General features: G+C 40.8%; 1 protein-coding gene across 2 annotated transcripts in view; it reads right to left on the bottom strand.

Annotated features, from left to right (window-relative positions):
- The window catches only part of LOC138018714 (protocadherin-like protein), a 242109-nt gene that overhangs the window by 210581 nt on the left and 14028 nt on the right, over positions 1-17500 (bottom strand). For both annotated transcript variants that reach the window (XM_068865398.1, XM_068865397.1), the window contains exons 6-9: positions 13962-14183; positions 9653-13192; positions 2305-2828; positions 1-1487 (exon numbers count right to left, since the gene is read on the bottom strand). The exon at positions 1-1487 is cut by the window's left edge and continues 779 nt beyond it. In XM_068865398.1, coding sequence (XP_068721499.1) covers positions 1-1487; positions 2305-2828; positions 9653-13192; positions 13962-14183 — 5773 coding nt within the window. The remainder of the gene's footprint in view (positions 1488-2304; positions 2829-9652; positions 13193-13961; positions 14184-17500) is intronic.

The raw sequence follows: 17500 nt of genomic DNA, 5'->3' as shown, positions 1-17500 counted from the left end.
TCATTCCGAAGCCCGAAACGAGAGTTGGGATCGTCAATATTTGGAGAAGTGCCTTTGATCGAAAAGGTGAACGGACGTCCGTTACTTGCTTCATCTGGATCGTAAGCTCTCACTGTGGTGATGGTTTGTTCCAATGTCTGGTCACTTGTCACCTTAATGGTTCCCTCATAGTAGCGAGGTTGAAACCAAGGGCCGTTATCGTTGTCATCTGTGACAGTAATACGCACTGTAGCAACGCCCTGGAGTCCGCCAGTGTCTGTTGCTGTGACAGTGAGATTGTATTGAGAAATTGTTTCCCGATCTAGCTTCAGGACAGTGTAAATGATCCCAATGTTGGCATCTCTGTTATCGGGTCGCACGCCGAACATGTCCGCATCATCACCATCAGCAATAGCAAACGTAAACTCGGCATTTGCACCCGTGTCCTTGTCAGTCGCTGTCACTAGAATCACAGTCTCTCCAGGCTGTATAGACTCGGGTACTTCCTCGTTGTATTCAGCGGGTAAAAAGACTGGTGGATTATCATTGGCATCGAGAACGGTTATGTAAACAAGCGCTGAATCCGGTGCTTGTTTAGGTGGTAAACCGCGATCACTTACCATTACTGTCAAGTTGTAGGACTTTTTTCCATGGTCAAAGTCGAGTATACCCGACACGAGTATTTCCCCTGTTCTCGGGTTAATATAGAACTCATACGGGTCATTCCCAGCTTTGATAATAAACTCCAGCTCTGCGTTATATCCCTCGTCCTGATCGGTAGCTTTAACTTGGGTGACAAAGTATCCCGGGAGGGCATCCTCCGGTACTTTTTCCCTGTACACTGTAGGGTTGAAAACTGGAGCTTGATCATTACCATCAGCAACTATTATTGAAGCCGTCACAGTCCCACTTAATGCTGGATTGCCTTTATCAGTAGCTTTCACTTTTATCGTGAAATCAATGTCAGGAGCCTCTTTTTCTAACATTTCAAGAGTGGTAATCAAGCCAGAATCACGATCAATCTGGAACTTAACATTGGCATTGTCTTCTAAAGTGTAAACAATTTCCGCGTTAACATCGATATCCAAATCAAATGCTTGAAGAACCATTACACTGGCCCCGGGCTCAAGATTCTCTTCCACATAGCCGACATAGGGAGGATTAGGAAAGTACGGACTGTTGTCGTTATCATCTAGCAGATTAACTCGAACCAAAGCCTGCCCTTTGTGCTTCCCATCAAAGGCAAAGACATAGAAGGTCACCACTGGGTCCACTTCTCGATCCAACGTTTGATTAGAGGTGGTTATTTGGCCACTAACTTCATTAATGGCAAAGTTCCTCAGCCCGGCTGCATCAAGAGAGTATTTAAGGAGGCTCTGTATTCTCGGGCTGTCCGAGTCAGTTGCAGCAACTTTTATGACATTACGGCCAGGGGAACTGTTTTCTGGAACCTGTGCCTCATATATCAGATTACTAAATTGAGGAAGGTTGTCGTTTGTATCCAGAACCTGTAAAACAGATAAAAAATAACAAACAATCAACCGACCGGTAGAAACCAACAAGCAAGCAAGTAGTGAGTCACTGAGACAATCAATGAATGAATCAGCAATAATTACAGTTCTTAAAATGCCCAAAAGCCATTCTGACATTCCTTAACCCACTCATAGATTTCACTCTTTCTGATGCCAGACAATTTTACTTGTCAATGGGGCCCCCTTGGGCCTTCAAGGGTTAATATTAAGGCCACAACTCACTGGTAAAACAATCAAAATGTGAACTCTAACAACGCAAACAATACGTTATCAAATTCCCGACACCCATGCTGATTGATCGACACCAGACCCGCTAATTCTTTTTCAGATGTTTTGCTCACTGGGTTAAAGTTCTGGAGACGCTGGCAGTTGATTATTTGGCGGCAAAAATTGTCGACAATGCACCCTGCCAGCAGAGCCTTTCTTAACTCGACGAGAAAGAAACGACTCTGCAGAAATCGTGGTAAGTCTTTATTGTGTATGCGCAAGCCGTTGCTTGCAGACAGTTTCAAACCGAGGGCAAGTCTCGATCACACTCCAAGACGCCATGTTGATTTTCGTCCTGAAGGCTCGATTTCGACCTTCGCCTTATCAATTGAAAAATATAATGCGCGCGTTGCCTAAACCGGCTTGATCGGAGTGACTAGTCCAGAAACTTGGGCTGCGGCAGTTTAAAAGGCTTGACGCGTTTTCTGCAGAGCCTCTGTTTCTCGCCGTCTGGTGAGTTTTCGAGAGGCTCTGCTCGCAGGGTGTCGACAATGTTCTTTTCCATTTAATACCTGCCATAACTTACATTGATCACCACTTGAACTGTGGCACTGTCTTTTCTATCCGTCGCGGTAACGGTGATGGTATAAGTCTTCTGTGTTTCATAGTCTACCTTTCCGACAAGAATCAGAATTCCATAGTTCTTTTCGCCATTTTCCATTCGGAAATTCTGAGAAGCGCCACCACTGGAAACAAAGTAGTCAAGCCGAGCGTTATCTCCGATGTCGTTATCCGTTGCACTGAGTTCACCAATGGAAGTACCAACACTGGAATCTTCCCGGACATTAACCTCGTATCTTGGTTTATCAAATTTAGGTGGCTGGTCATTTTGGTCCACAATAACGACACCGATCGTTACTTTAGCAGAAAGAGGAGGGGTGCCTTTGTCTTGAGCCTTTGCCACAACATTGTACCTTGGCAAGTGTTTAGGGTCCTCCCGGTCGAATTCTCTCTTGGTTTTAATCTCACCACTGTTTCCGTTAATGCTGAAGAATTGCCCTTCGGATGCCGCTGACACTTCAAGGGAGTAACCAACCTGGCCAAAGGCGCCTGTTTAAAGTTCAACAGAAAACAAAATTAAAATATCGCGAGCTTAAATAGGTCGGTCAAGAATATATAATTTAAGTTAGAAAAACTGTTAAGCTGAAGAGTCTTCAAAAACCCCAACAGCCATCGACTTTAATTAATCTCCTTCAGTTTTGCCCATCTCTGACTCCTTTTGCATTGCTGTTGTATTCAAACCTCTACAGACCGGGTGCGCGACAGAACCTTTAAGGACCTCTAAGTTTAGGTTCTTGTTTAGTTTCACCGAGACTAGTGGGGAGCTTAAGAAATATTAGGGACCTTTAGATTCTAGAACGAGGACGACAACGAGTACGAGTTTGACTGCCCGTTTTCAGCGAAAATACCAGAAAATGTATAGCCCGGACACTTAATCTTACTCTTTGTTAGCAGCATAGGTTGCTCAGTTATTCTTTTTGCTTAACTTCTCCTGATCGAAAAATGCCAAAACTGCTACCGTGTTTGTCACTTGTTTTGACACGACATCATTTTTGCAAAACCGCGTGCTAAAATGATGACGGTATCACGTTTTTCCCGCCAAAATGACGCTGGTTTGCACGCGCTCACTGTTGTTCCATGAGAAAATCTGGTATTGGTAGTCGTTCTCGTCCTGGAATCTAAAGCTCTCTATTGATGACCGCCACGCCAACAACAACAATGTCAAAAATATAATGATAACAAACAATTAATGGATGAGGTTGAGCATGATATCATGAATTATCAAAACCGAGGTCTGTGTTATCTGCCGAAGCCGAAGGCTGAGGCAGATAACACAGACACGAGGTTTTGATAATTCATGATATCATGCGAAAACCGAATTCAATAATTGTTTTATTATACATTTTTCACATAATTCATCCTCAGAAACAGAAGCGAAGCGTTTAGCCATTTTGTTTCTGAGGAGAACACTCCAAGGGGCTTAGTAACCAGGCAGACGTTGAACTTGACATGATAAATGCAATATCTGCAGCAGATATTGCATTTATCATGTCAAGTTCACAAGCTATTGTGAATTGATTGAATGCTCTCGACCAATCAGATTTTTTATGGTGAGTTTGATGTATAATTAGGTGCGGTTACACTAGACCTCTTGCCCATGGGGAACCTTGGGGTTACGGCTTGGGTTGGGTTTACCCTGGGTTGTGATCGACTCCCCATTTGCGGTTACACACTTGTAAATTACCCTAGGGGTATGTAAGCGTTGGCCTGTTTTGGTGGGAAACTTACCTTTAAGATAAGACAAGATGAGATTTATTAGTTTTTCCACTAAATGGCTTTTGAAAAACTAATTACAATACAAAATACATTAACATTAAGGATCTAAAAAAAAAAGTAAACATCGAAGATCTACATCTGAACGACAAACGTTTCTTTTGCTCATTTTCGGTAATTATCACGATCGGCGCTTCTCTGAAACTGTCCACCTCAATTAAGTTCAGCGATTCATCGCTTCATGTAAAAAAGGCAAAAAAGACGTCGTAATCAGTTACGCTTTCTCTAGTCCTTGCAACTCTCCAATTTATAATTTAGACGTCGACTTGCTGCTGGCCAGAAAAGGCGTGCTTGGGTATTTCCACGTCCTCAGTTGTTTACACAGTTCATCACAGCATGTATTTTCCTCGCGTTCGGCAATCTTGTGATTGGTTGAGCCGCTTTGGGGTTTTGTTAACCATAAGACTTACATCTGGAACTGTCATGGACAATTCTTTAGTTCTTTTTGACGTATCCATGGAAAATTCCCACCGGAAATTTTCCTTTGGGCAGATCGGTTACACATAAAAAATTGCTTCCCCGTGGGAAAAAGCCACTTACCCCAGGACAAAATGGCTGGTGTAACCGCAGCTATTATATTGGGTAACCAGCATAGATAATCGTGCTGCACGTGCAGCACGGATTCTAGCAGATATTTTTGTGGTTCTCTGCATATCGAGGACGTGAAATCACCAAATTCAAGATTTTGGCAACAACAACTATTTTCACCATCTGAATACTTCGCCCACATTGTAGGACGTGAACGAGATAGAACAATCGCGTAAGACTTATACCAAAGCAAAGTTATATGTTGAGGCGACTTTTTCGTCGACGTCGCCGTCGTAGATCTTAAGATCCCTAGCAGCTAATGCTGTGTTTAAGCACGCGCGTTTTTGAGAACATTTCGTGTGCCAGGACAATGGTGTCTCCCAGATTTTTATACTAATCATCTCTACTGGAGAAAAGTTATTTAGCAGTGTAAATGTGGTTGTGTGAAGACAAATTAACAGGGAAAACAGCTCACTTTCGGTTGCCGTCTGCGTCTCAAAAACGCACGTACTTAAGCTCCCTAGTACTGACGACGGCTACGGCAACAAAATGTCACGTCTAAACACATCCTTACGCTTTTAAAAATAATTTGCGGTTATCCACTATCTTGTTCACGTTGATGGGAAAAGTATCCTATACTTGGGTTGGTAAGAGCGGTTGTGAAGCGAAGATAGAAAATGAACGATTCACTGTTGTATGCTCACGCTGTTGTGAAAACATTAGGGAGCTTAAGCTCGTGCGTTTTTGAGACGCGGACGGCAACCGGAAGAGACCAATTCGCGTTCCAGGACATTTGTGTCTCCCAGACTTTTATAGTAATCATCTCTCTAATGGAGAAAAGAAACTTGACAATGAAATGTGATTGTGTGAAGACAAGTTAAAAGGAAAACAGGCCACTTCCGGTTGCCGTCCGCGTCTCAAAAATGCGCCTGCTTAAATTAAATTCGGTTAGAGCGACTTTCGTATGACCTTGAATTAACAATTCGCAATGACTGCAAAATTCTCGCGCGCTCATTGGTTAATCTCTATTGTCAATAAGCGGACAGACACAAAAATTTATCATTTATGCGAGGATGACGTGTATTGCTTGCGTCAGATTGAAGTTTCTTGCATTTTTGTCCCGCTTTCTTCTCGTGTTTTGACTTCATTTTGACCCCTCTGCCTTTTTGTTATTGTATACGTAAAAACAAATTGATGTCAGTTTTTCATGCGTCTGTCCCGTTAACATTGTCAAATAACAGGACAGACGCAGGAAAAACTGACATCAATTTGCTTTTTACAATAACAAAAAGGCAGAGGGGTCAAAATTGAGGAAACTGCTAATATGGGCAGTAAATAGTTCGATTGCCAAATCAAATTACTGCATTTCAATTGACGTCAAAGTGAAATGCCGATCGCTTTCCAGAAAGTTCCATGGAGAGATGAGGTTGTTTGCATTCGCGTTCGCCAAGCCAATCAAAATTCGCACTCCTTTGTTTTTCTTTGATAGGCCAAATAAATGTTTTGCATTTCTGCTTTTTTCGTTCTGTCTTAACGTTTGTTTTCCAAGGTCATATGAACGTCGCTGTATTTTAAGTTGTTTTCCTAAGTACAGAGAAGATACTAGTGTATCTAATTAAAGTAATAATAATTTTGATAATAGTAATAATATTAATATTAATATTAATAGTACAGTATAATATTAATAGTACAGAGAAGATACTAGTGTATCTAATTAAAGTAATAATAATTTTGATAATAGTAATAATAATATATTAATATTAATATTAATATTAATGTTAATTTGATTTCATTTGTGCACGACCCCACAAGCTATTCAGCTTTAAACATCGTTTGAAAATGAAGTTCTATTAATATTAATATTAATATTAATATTAATATAATATTAATATTAATATTATTATATATTATATTATTAATATTAATATTAATACAACTTCATTTTCAAACGATGTTTAAAGCTGAATAGCTTGTGTGGTGTTGCACAAATGAAATCAAATCAAATTAATACATCAAATCATATTGGTTTTTTAGAAGAGGGGGAAAGCGGAGTGTCGTCAATGTGCTGAAATTCGTCCATGATGTAAAATGTGAAAGCAAGACACTACAAACTCCCCTTGCACCAGATCGCGGGAATCGAAAGATCCCTGAGATGTCTAAATGGCACGCAGAAAAAAACGGAATTGTAACTTAAAATCGGTACTGGTACTTATTAACAAATGTCGGTAGAACTATAATCAGTGCTTCCGAAGCACATGGTAAGCTTAATTAAATCAGTTTTGATCACAGGGTCCAGAGGACATATGTTTGTCGTTAGAACATCAAAACCCGTCGAAAACATCTGAAATAATGGGTTATTTTGATCGCGTTGCAGTTTCGTTACACATTCTGTATACCGCAAACCAAGAGACTGAGGGCTCGCAAGATCGGCTTACAGTATAAAATACGGAAAGGGAGGAAACTTGTACCACGTGACTTCGTTCGATATGAACCGCAGCACTTGGTGACGGAAGTGAATTGGGACCGGAAACGCAAAAGCAACAGACCGTTACTAATTCGAGAATCAAAACATCAGCTGTGGAGGGAGTTTTAAAATAATGGCGGCTTCTCCCTTGAAAAGACCCGTTCCTTTGCGCGAAAAGCAGCCGGACGAGAAGAGATCCAAAGTATCGAACAGAGAAAAAAACACGTATTTGTTTCTAAATGGTAAGATATCTGACCAGTTGGCTTTCGAACGTGAGCCACAAATTACCGTGTATTATTTTTCCCTGATCGAACTTGACTATTTTAACCGCAGGCTTTCAATGAATTATCAAAGAGACGAACAAAACTTTATCTCCATACGAGAAATACTCGACGACTATGTAAATAACAGCTCCGAAAAGGAAAATTTTCCATTGCAAGTACTGGACTGGGGATTATTTTAAAGGAGGCCTTTCCACAGGCGAGTAGAGTCCAGCGAAGAGTTAACGGTGGCCGAGTATGGCAGTACCCACTTTCAAAACCTCAAGATTGGAGGAAGACCTTGTTAAATAGGAAGACTTGCCAGCTTCCACAAAAGAATTCGATTGGCTTTTATCTAGCTCTAGCGACGATTTCTTTGAGTGGATAAAAGTCCAGTCACAAGATCTATGCGAAGGGAGCCGAGCTTTAACTGAATTAAAGATCTTTAAAGACTGGACATTTGTTGTACACGTCAACAGTCGAAAAGTTGCAAAAGAAACCATTGGTGTTTTCGAACTTGGGGCATCTTAAAATTACTTCCGATCTTGCGCACATTAACTTCACTCGTCATTTCCGTCACCATATGTTGCGGTGCACTCCGAACGAAAGCTCTCTCTCGAAGCCGTAAATTTCGGTCGCCGAAAATGAATTTGAACGCTTTCTTATGCCGTTTTCCTACAGTATTTGGCAAATACATAATAATTCTAGATCACTTTAGTAAAATCAGGCAATTTAACTCAATTCCATTTGAGTTTCAGGGATTCGAAAATCGGCCCCAAATTTGTTTCCTCCCTTTCCGTATTTTATACTGTAAGCCGATCTTGCGAGCCCTCAGTCTCTTTGTTTGCATTATACAGAATGTGTAACGAAACTGTAACGCGATCGTCATCGCGATCAAAATAACCCATTATTACAGATGTTTCCGCCGGTTTTTGATGTACAAACGACAAACATATCTCCTCTGGACCCTGTGTTTTGATTGCATGAGCCGCAGCACATTTGAAAATAAAGCTTTTTACCGTTTCATCGCATTTTTACTAATCATTTTACAACTTTTCATCATAGTTCTTAGTAAGATTTTAGAATTCGACCCGAAGGAGGCGTTACTGCGCCAAACGATGAAATACGAAGCTAAACTGAGTCAGATGTCAGAATTGTCTATTTATTTTTAGGTTATTCGAGGCGCAGTGCATTCTGGTTAAACGTGATGTATTTTCGTAAAGTGATGAATTCGAGAAACCGTCGCAGGTTACACACTTTTCCTTAAAGTGCCTATCACCTCAACGCACTTTTCCAATATATTTATTCTCCGAATTCATCCTAAATACATGGTGTTGTTTTTAGAACATTTAGATTGAAATTTTACCCTTTCATTGGCTTTGAAAAACGGGAAAGTGGTCATACCATGATTAATAACCGAGCAAAGAAGGGGAATGGGTTCGATACCGGGTTGACGTCACAAATTAATTTGCATCGCTGTTTTCAAAGAACTATCTCAATGCAAATTAATTTGTGACTTCAACCCGGTATCGAACCCATTCTCCTTCATTGCTCGGTTATGGATCATAGTATGATCACTTTTCCCGTCTTTGAAAGCCAATAATAAAAAGTGAAATTTCAATCAAAAGGTTCTAAAAACAACACGATGTATTTGGGACGATTTCGGAGAATAAATAAAGTGGAAAAGTGTGTTGAGGTGATAGGCACTTTAAATCCAGACGATGTTGCTGCTCGCTCGCTTCGCAGCAATTATCGCTTTCTGGTGTTGTCGTTACCGTAGCTGTGGTCATTTCTTAAGGACGGTGCCTACTATTGTTATTGCGCATACGTTCTGCGCAACTCCAGATACTCGGATTTCCTATCGCTGATGCTTACTAATGCAGGGATATTTTTGCGCGGTTTAAAACTATGCAGAGAAAGTAGATCTTTGTAAGTACTCTTGGTATCCAAAAAGAAAATTGGGAGAAACCATGCATTCTTTAGAGTTAATTCAGCTTCAATTTGAGAATGAACGCCATACATTACTTTGTATTTTAGAGCTTTTTGCAAATTGAAAATTGTGTGGTTACCCCCAATTTTCTTGTTGGATTTCAATAACACTTGTTAAGATCTACCTTTTCTGCATAATCATAAATCGGGGCAAACATATCTTTGAATTAGTAGGCACCTTCCTTAAAATTATCCTTTGGGTTAAACTCGCTCAGCCTGCCCTAACCCCCCCCCCCCCCCCCCTCAACCCCATCCCCTTCCCTTTACCAGATTCACCTATACAGCTTTACTCAAGTTACCTGTATCTCTGTCATCTGCTCCAATAGTGATTAAATTAAAACCCGGCGGTGCATTCTCCGGGACTCTGGCAGTGTATTCTTCCAGCTTGAACGTTGGTGTATCATCGTTAACATCTGTCAATCGAATTATGACAAGGCACGTTGAGTAAAGGTTAGTTGCAATCTCGGTGGCTCGAAACTGAAGCCTGTATTCCTTCACTTGCTCATAATCAAGTGCACTCGCTGCTGTGATGTTACCGGTTGACGGGTCAATTTGGAATTTCTGCTCTCCCTCTGGATTAGATTTCACTAAACTGTACACTATTTGGTTCTTGTTGTTGACTTGGCTAGTAGCTTTGATTACCGTAACTTGCTGGCGAAACTTGACATCTTCGTTAATGTTAGTCGTATATATCGCAGGCAGGGGAAACAAAGGTGGCTTTTGTTTTTCCACGTTGATCTCAACAGTGGTCGTTGACTCACGAGGTCTCTCTTCACTGATATCCATAGGTTGTTTGTTAATTGCTATAATCTGCAACTGAACTTTTCCCTGATAGTTCTGCAAACTGACTTTGGTTTTAATCACACCAGTGGTATTTACAATTTGAAACTTGTCGTCAGGATTAACTAACTGGTATATTACTTGACTATTGTCTACCCTGGAATTCACCTTCGTGTCGGTGTCAGCTGCTCTCACAGTCAAAACAGTTGTTCCAAGAACAGCTCCTTGCCAAACACTTGCAAAGTATGTCCTGGTCAAGAAGATAGGGAAATTGTCGTTCTTGTCTACAACTTTAACGTCAATGATGCAGTAGGAGAGAAGCCTCTCTGCCACATTTCTTCCATGCCCTCCGTCCTCGGCCATAACAATCAGAGTATGACGAACATTTGTTTCGCGGTCCAAGCTGGTTAGAGTCTTTATAACACCAGTAGTATTGTCAATCTCAAACAGTCTTTCTCCACCCGTAACGAGAAAATACTCAACTTCTTTGTTTCTCCCCCGGTCTTGCGTATCCACAGCCCTAACCTGGGTAACTATTTCTCCTCTCGGTTTGTTCTCCTCCACAGGGACCTCATTTGGACATCTATCGAAGAGTGGCCTGTTGTCGTTACTATCTTCGATGTTGACCACTACACGCACTTCATCAAAGCGATTAGGATCCACAGGATCCGAGGCTTTTATTTGAAGTGTGTACTGCGTCCGCTGTCCTTTTACGCTCGTTTGCAGAGAAAGGACTCCAGTTGTATCGTTGATCTCGAAACTGTTGCCTGAATCACCGCTTGTTATAGAATATTTGATAGGATTGCCATCTACATCTCTCGCAAGAATAGCTGCCAACGGTTTCCCCGTTTTGGCGTCTTCGGCAATACCGATAGTATAATCACTCTGAATGAACTGCGGCACTTCATCATCTCTATTCAACACTGCTATCTTGACAAAACCTCTAGATTTGTAAATTTTCTCTCCAAAATCTTCCACTACAACGGTAAAAACATGCTGTCTCTGCTTTTCGTAATCAAGTGGAGTGGAACCTACTCTTATGTCGCCCGTGCGTGCATCGACTTCAAACAGAGACGTCCCTTCAAGTGAGTACCTCAACAAACCTAACTCACAATTGCCAGTTTCACCACAATCAAAGTCTCTCGCCGTCACACCAAGCAGCACCTTTCCTGAAGAAACATCTTCATAAACTGACGCCTCATACACATTAAGTGCGAACTTTGGGTAATATTCATTGGCATTGGTAACTGTGACCTGCACTTCCACCTCGTTTGAGTATCCCTTTGGAATAAGCTCAGTTGCTCTCACTTTCAAGTCGTATATGGCTTTCTCCTCGTGATCCAGTTTAGAGTTTACTTGGATTTCACCACTGTTACTGACTTCAAACTTCTCTGTGTTTCCAAAAGAAATAGAATAGCCCAGTCTTGCTCCAGAGAGACTGCTTGCATTGACTATACCTACTATAACCCCAGGAGGAGCATTCTCAAATACTTGAAACTTGTACGCACTTTCAAAAAACTGGGGCTTAAAGTTCACAGTTTTGATGTCAAGTGACACTGCTGCACCGAACTGGCGCGGGACGCCAAAGTCAAACGGATACAATGTGACATTGTATCCTCCTCTATCTTGCAGCGTAGCATCGGTCTCGACAACTTCGGTCACTGGGTTAATGCCAAACGGTACACCCTTAGAGACCATTTGATAACCAACTCGGCCACTCAGTCCTCCATCATTATCTTCTGCTTTCAATTGATATGCGCTCGTGCCTGGTCGCGAGTTGGAGTTAACACGACCAACGAAATCTATCATTGTAAACTTGGGTTTGTTATCGTTAACATCGACAACATTTATTTTCACATCGATGTCACTAGTGCGCATGCCCGGGGCTGGTTCGTGCTCACGGATAGTCAACCGGTAGCACTCAGAGCGTCCGAAATCAAATGCCGCTGTCATGCGAACCTTCCCTGAGTTATCCACGGTGAAATTAGCTCTTTCTGGGAAAATTATGGACAGTGTACCACCTGGAAAATATCTTGGCACGCGGGCCACTACGCTTCCAACATCCTTATCCTCTCTTACGTAAACTCTAACCGGTTGCTGATCCCCTCGGTAGCTGACAAAAACTAACTGCACTTGTACTTTGGTTTGCCGTTGGGGAATTCCATTGTCTTTGGCAGTCAGCTCAAACTTGACTGGGGACTGAATTTTTGAGCGAGGTTTCTTTGCTATCAAAAAGCCATCGCTGTCAATAGAAAACAAGGGAAAAGCATCGGCAGAAAGTTCGTAGGATATCGCGTCTCCAGTATCCTTGTCATATGCTGATAATCGGGCAGCTGGATCTCCAGCCTGGAAGTCTTCTTCGACCTTCCTTTCCACAAATCCATTTAGTTCGCCAGGGAATTCGGGTTCATTGTCGTTAATGTTCTTCACCTTTAGAATAACCGTTACTTGGTCACTACGGTCTCTTGTATCCATCACAAGTACAACAAACCGATGTTCACGAGCTTCTTCGTAATCCAACACTCTTGACATTTTGATTTCGCCCGTGGAGGGCACAATTCGGAACAACCCATCTTCGTTCCCCGAGAGAATCTCGTACGTGAGGATCTCAGATGTGGCTGCTTTCACCACCATGACACGGCCATTTGCTCTGATCCCTTCCAAGACCTCTTGAATGACTGGCTTGACCACAAATCTGGGAGGTCCATCTGGCAAGAAAACATTCAACTGGACCGTGGTGCTTTTACTTTTTGGTGGGATCCCTTTGTCTTTTGCCTCTACTTGAAGAGCAAATTTAGAAGCAGAGACTGTTGTAAGAGATCTCTTAACCTTGATAGCCCCAGTATTTGGATCAATCTCGAAGGCCCCCTCGTTGTTTCCACCTATGATGTTATATACAACTATGCTGTTGTCGCCACTATCCAAATCGCTTGCTAAGACCAATAACACTTGAGTTCCAATCGGTTCATCGAGAGATACCTTCATCACGTATGAGTCAGCAGAGAACTTCGGGAACTCATCATTGACGTCTTTCACGTTCAAGATCACTTTGGCAATTGCTTTAGAAGAAGACAAATTTATTCGTCACATTAGTGACAATAATTTAAAAACTTCCAATAAGAAGTAACAAATCAAATTTAAATCCCAATGGGCCAGATTCTCATCAAGTTCAGTTGTTCTATATACAGTGCAACTGAACAGGATGCTACAAGAAGACTACGACCCTATGACCTCTACAAACATACATACTTTGCGGTCGACGTCCACGTATAACGTCGCTTAATACTGGACTTGGCAACTCACTTACGACGAAATATCGAACCCACTGAAAACACAAACACAGCTTTCACATCACGAAGAAAAGGTTATTCTAATGGACGATTTTTTCCACAATTTATAATAACTTTAGCCTCGTCAGTGGTCCAGCTGACTTGGCAATCACCTCCGCGTCAAATAATCTGGCAGGTTTCAAATCCATCAAGAACACCTAACAGACACCAAACGTTTTCTTAATTCCGAAAACACGAAGCATGGTACTTGATTAAAAAGACGTCATGTTTGAAACAGGTGACTCGATCAGAAAATTGATGTTAATATAAATAGTAAGGGAAATCTGGATATCTAGAAGACAATTCTGAAATAATACCGGTAGGTATGATGTTTCATTCATAAAATAAATACTTTATTACGAACATGTACGAATTTTGAGAAATTTATAAACAATACTCATGCCTATAATGTATATATTAATTCTAAATTGTCCTCTCGATCGTGAAATTTCCCATACTAAATTAAAATAAAACAGACCGAAGTAGTCAGTGAACTTACAGGTGCGAACTGGTCGTCCTTGGTCTTCAGCCTTGATGTACAAAATGTGGTGCTGGATCTGTTCAAAATCCAGTTGTGCATTCGCGGTGATAGAGCCAGTGTCTCGATTGACTAAAAACTTGGAATTAACATCCACAGTGTATAGCAGACTGTATATTACTTTGCCATTGTTCCCATCATCTCTGTCTGTAGCTGACACTTTCCCCACCTCTCTTCCAACAGCTTAAATGCAGTCCATGCAAAAAAAAACATCTGTCATAAGTAAACCCAGGCTTATTTACTAACAATAACAAAAACAAGCTCAAACCTCACTGATAGTCTGCAGCCCCGATTTGATCCACAACAACAACAACAACAGCAACAGAAACAGCTACTGCTACTACTACCACTACTACTACTACTACTACTACTACTACTACTACTACTACTACTACTACTACTAATAATAATAATAATAATAATAATAATAATAATAATAAAAGTAATTTGCAAAACATGTTTCGGATGATCGACATCCATCGTCAGTTGTGAATACAAGTGAAACCGCTAGTCGGTGTTATATAAAAGATAGCTAATAACATGCATAAGTACTGATTAAATAACAACGTGAATAGAAAATACAATGATGAGAAGACAATGGGTATGGACGAGGAAAATTACCATTCCAAACATCAGTTTATACTTAAGATTTTAAATGTGTTGTCTCCTACATATGACGCTCTAATGCCAAGAGACCAAATCTTTCGTGAGTGAAATCAGTGGAACAATTACGAAGACGATAGCATTGCAATCCTCTCCAAGTAAATGACCAAAAGCGTACGGGACTAGTTCAAAGGTCAGACTTTTCCCAGCTCCGGTTGGAGCTGACACAAGCAGATCTATGCAAGACAGATATTCTTGAATTATTTTCCTCTGATAGTCGGGGAATTTGGATCCGGTGGCCTTAGTAGCATGTTGAAAGTCACGCTTTCACTGCGTGTGACAAATTTTGATTGACAACTCTATCCCCTGGGGTCCACGACGACTACTCTGATTGGCCTAGCTCAGCGACCCGTTTTTGGGTCGCTAAATTGGCGCCAATCAAGTATGAAAAGTCCTTCGTTCTGCGTGTATCTAGACGAAGGACTTTTCGAAAGTCTATGGGAGAAGCATTCTCGATTTGACGAAACTAGGCGCGCACGGTGGTCTCGGGTAATATTTTAGCAAGCGCGCACGGTGGTGTCAGGTACTTGCAACGAACGAGGTCGCGTTTCTTCACCTTCCAGCCTCGCCATCTTCTAGCAGCATTTCTGAGCATTTGAAGGTCTTGCATCTACGAGTTCGCGTTTCGCCATCTTCGAGAAGTATTTTAAGGTGAGCATCTTGCACTTCAGTGATTTCTTTGAATTGAAAAGCATTCAACAGTACTGAATAAATTTGGTTTGTCAGACACAAATCAGCAACGGGGTCGAGACTCGATCCAACAGATCACAAATATCGCAGAGCAGAATGATGAATCTCAACTCAAACGTTAGAAACACTGAAAACTCAGGGTTGCATCGATATTGTCAGAAAGAGATGTAAAGTTTTTTACATCAATTGCCTTTTGAATATGTCACACTCAAACATAAACAAGTCGGTGATTACAATTCGAAGAGGGCACTTTATGAATTCTGTCTTTGTTAACCCTGGTATTTATTCATGTGCTGTTGATTTCCGGAAATCTCTACGCATTTGTTTCTTTCATCTACTTATTAGGAATGACTTTACAGACCTGCTTTTCAATGTTTGTTCACATTATATGTCTTCGAGAGAAGACAGTTCATTATTGAGGGAAATTCGCGAACCTGTTTGGTCATACCTCATAGACGTTTGAAGTTCATTTTCGACTAGGGATTGTAATGCCTGTTTGAGCCAGATATTTGAGAAAAGAACTTTGGTTATCTCAATGAAGATAAAGAAAGCCTTTTCATGACACATGACATTTGATTCTTTTTGTAGCTCATGTGACTTTGAATAGCAGTATTCGTTTAACAGTAGTTACAGCATATGGATTAAACCAGCTGGGTTTAGATTACAATATGTGGCCTCTTTTTGTTACTGAAATGCATACAAATCCAGGAAGGTTAAATCTACTGAGCCTGTTTTAAGGAATGTATTAAACTCACGTTTCCTTTTCATTGAATTCCCTCCTGCGTTAATGAAAGACATAAATGTGCTTGAGGAGATTCTAATCAGGGGAGCTCAGTACGAACTAAGAGGTGTAGTGCAAAAGTTATGCGCAGTGACAAAAAACGAAGAACTAAAAGACAACATTCTAATGAGTTACGATATGAACAGCGAAAGTGAGAGCAGTTGTGAATCTACAATCGGTCATTTCACATCTTTGACAGGTGCAGAAGCCGTGCACAGTAATGAACAAAGAATGCAAAGACAACATTCTGATGTGCAAAATGAGTTGTGGATAAATAGATTACAGATAATTGTATTTTCTACCAATACGTTGTGGCAAGATTGGTTATTGTTGTTGTAATGGTTATCGGCGATGTTTTTTCCCCAAACATTTCACAAATTTATTGACATACAAAACTTTCCAGTGACACAAATATTGATGTCATAGTTGTAATAGAGTTCTATTGACTGGTTAATGGATAAATCGATTACAGATCATTATATTTTTTACAAGTACATTGTTGCAAGTTTGGTTATTGTTGTAATCGTTTCTGGAATTTTTTTTTTTTAATTTTTTAAAATTACATAAGTATAATAAGATACAATAATGTTGCTGTTACACAGAATTTATTTATATTTTATTTTATTTTATTTTTTAACGACTTTATTGGGCATATCAGATAAACATATTAACAAGACAAAAGTACATAACAAATAGAAAACAGAAAATTAAATTAAAAGAAAAAAAAACTGCACCCAAAAGGGAAGGCGCGAACGGGACATAAAGTACCATGCGTGGCGCCGCCCTTATGAATTAAAAAACACTATAAAACAGAAAATTACAAAAATACAGAATAGATACTTTCAACTTAGTGGCACGAGCACGTACTGGCTAGTGTCCACGTGCAGGGCCAATCAATGTCAAATGTGGTTTTTAAACAGTCAAGCATTACATTGCGGACAGATTCTTGGTACGAACCTCAAAGCTAGTTGATGGTAAGACGGAGCAAGTAAGGTTCCACAGTTTAACAATGCGATTAAAGTATGAGGCCTGAAAAGTACTAGTTCTACAAATAAGTGTTTTTAGGTTAAGAGAATTACTAAGTCTGGTATGGCCATGGGAGATAAAGTCAACAAAACAGTAGTGTACATTAAGGTCAATATAGTTGTATAGACATTTGTAAAAGAATAACAAGTCTTTCAGTTCTCTATCATAGGATAAAGGGAGCAGGTCTAGCTTGGTTAATCTGTCCTTGTAAGAGACCTCTCCCATCCGAGTTTGTAAAATCCAGCGGGTGGCGCGGCGTTGTACTCGCTCGACTTGGGTCTTTAGGGTGACTTGAGCGGGCGACCAAACTTGCGTGGCGTAGCACGGCTGAGACCTGACC

Source organism: Montipora capricornis, chromosome 10 (assembly GCF_036669925.1).
Source record: "Montipora capricornis isolate CH-2021 chromosome 10, ASM3666992v2, whole genome shotgun sequence".
Classification (NCBI taxonomy): domain Eukaryota; kingdom Metazoa; phylum Cnidaria; class Anthozoa; order Scleractinia; family Acroporidae; genus Montipora; species Montipora capricornis.
The sequence above is the reverse complement of the archived record's forward strand: the minus strand, read 5'-3'. Positions and strand labels throughout refer to the sequence as shown.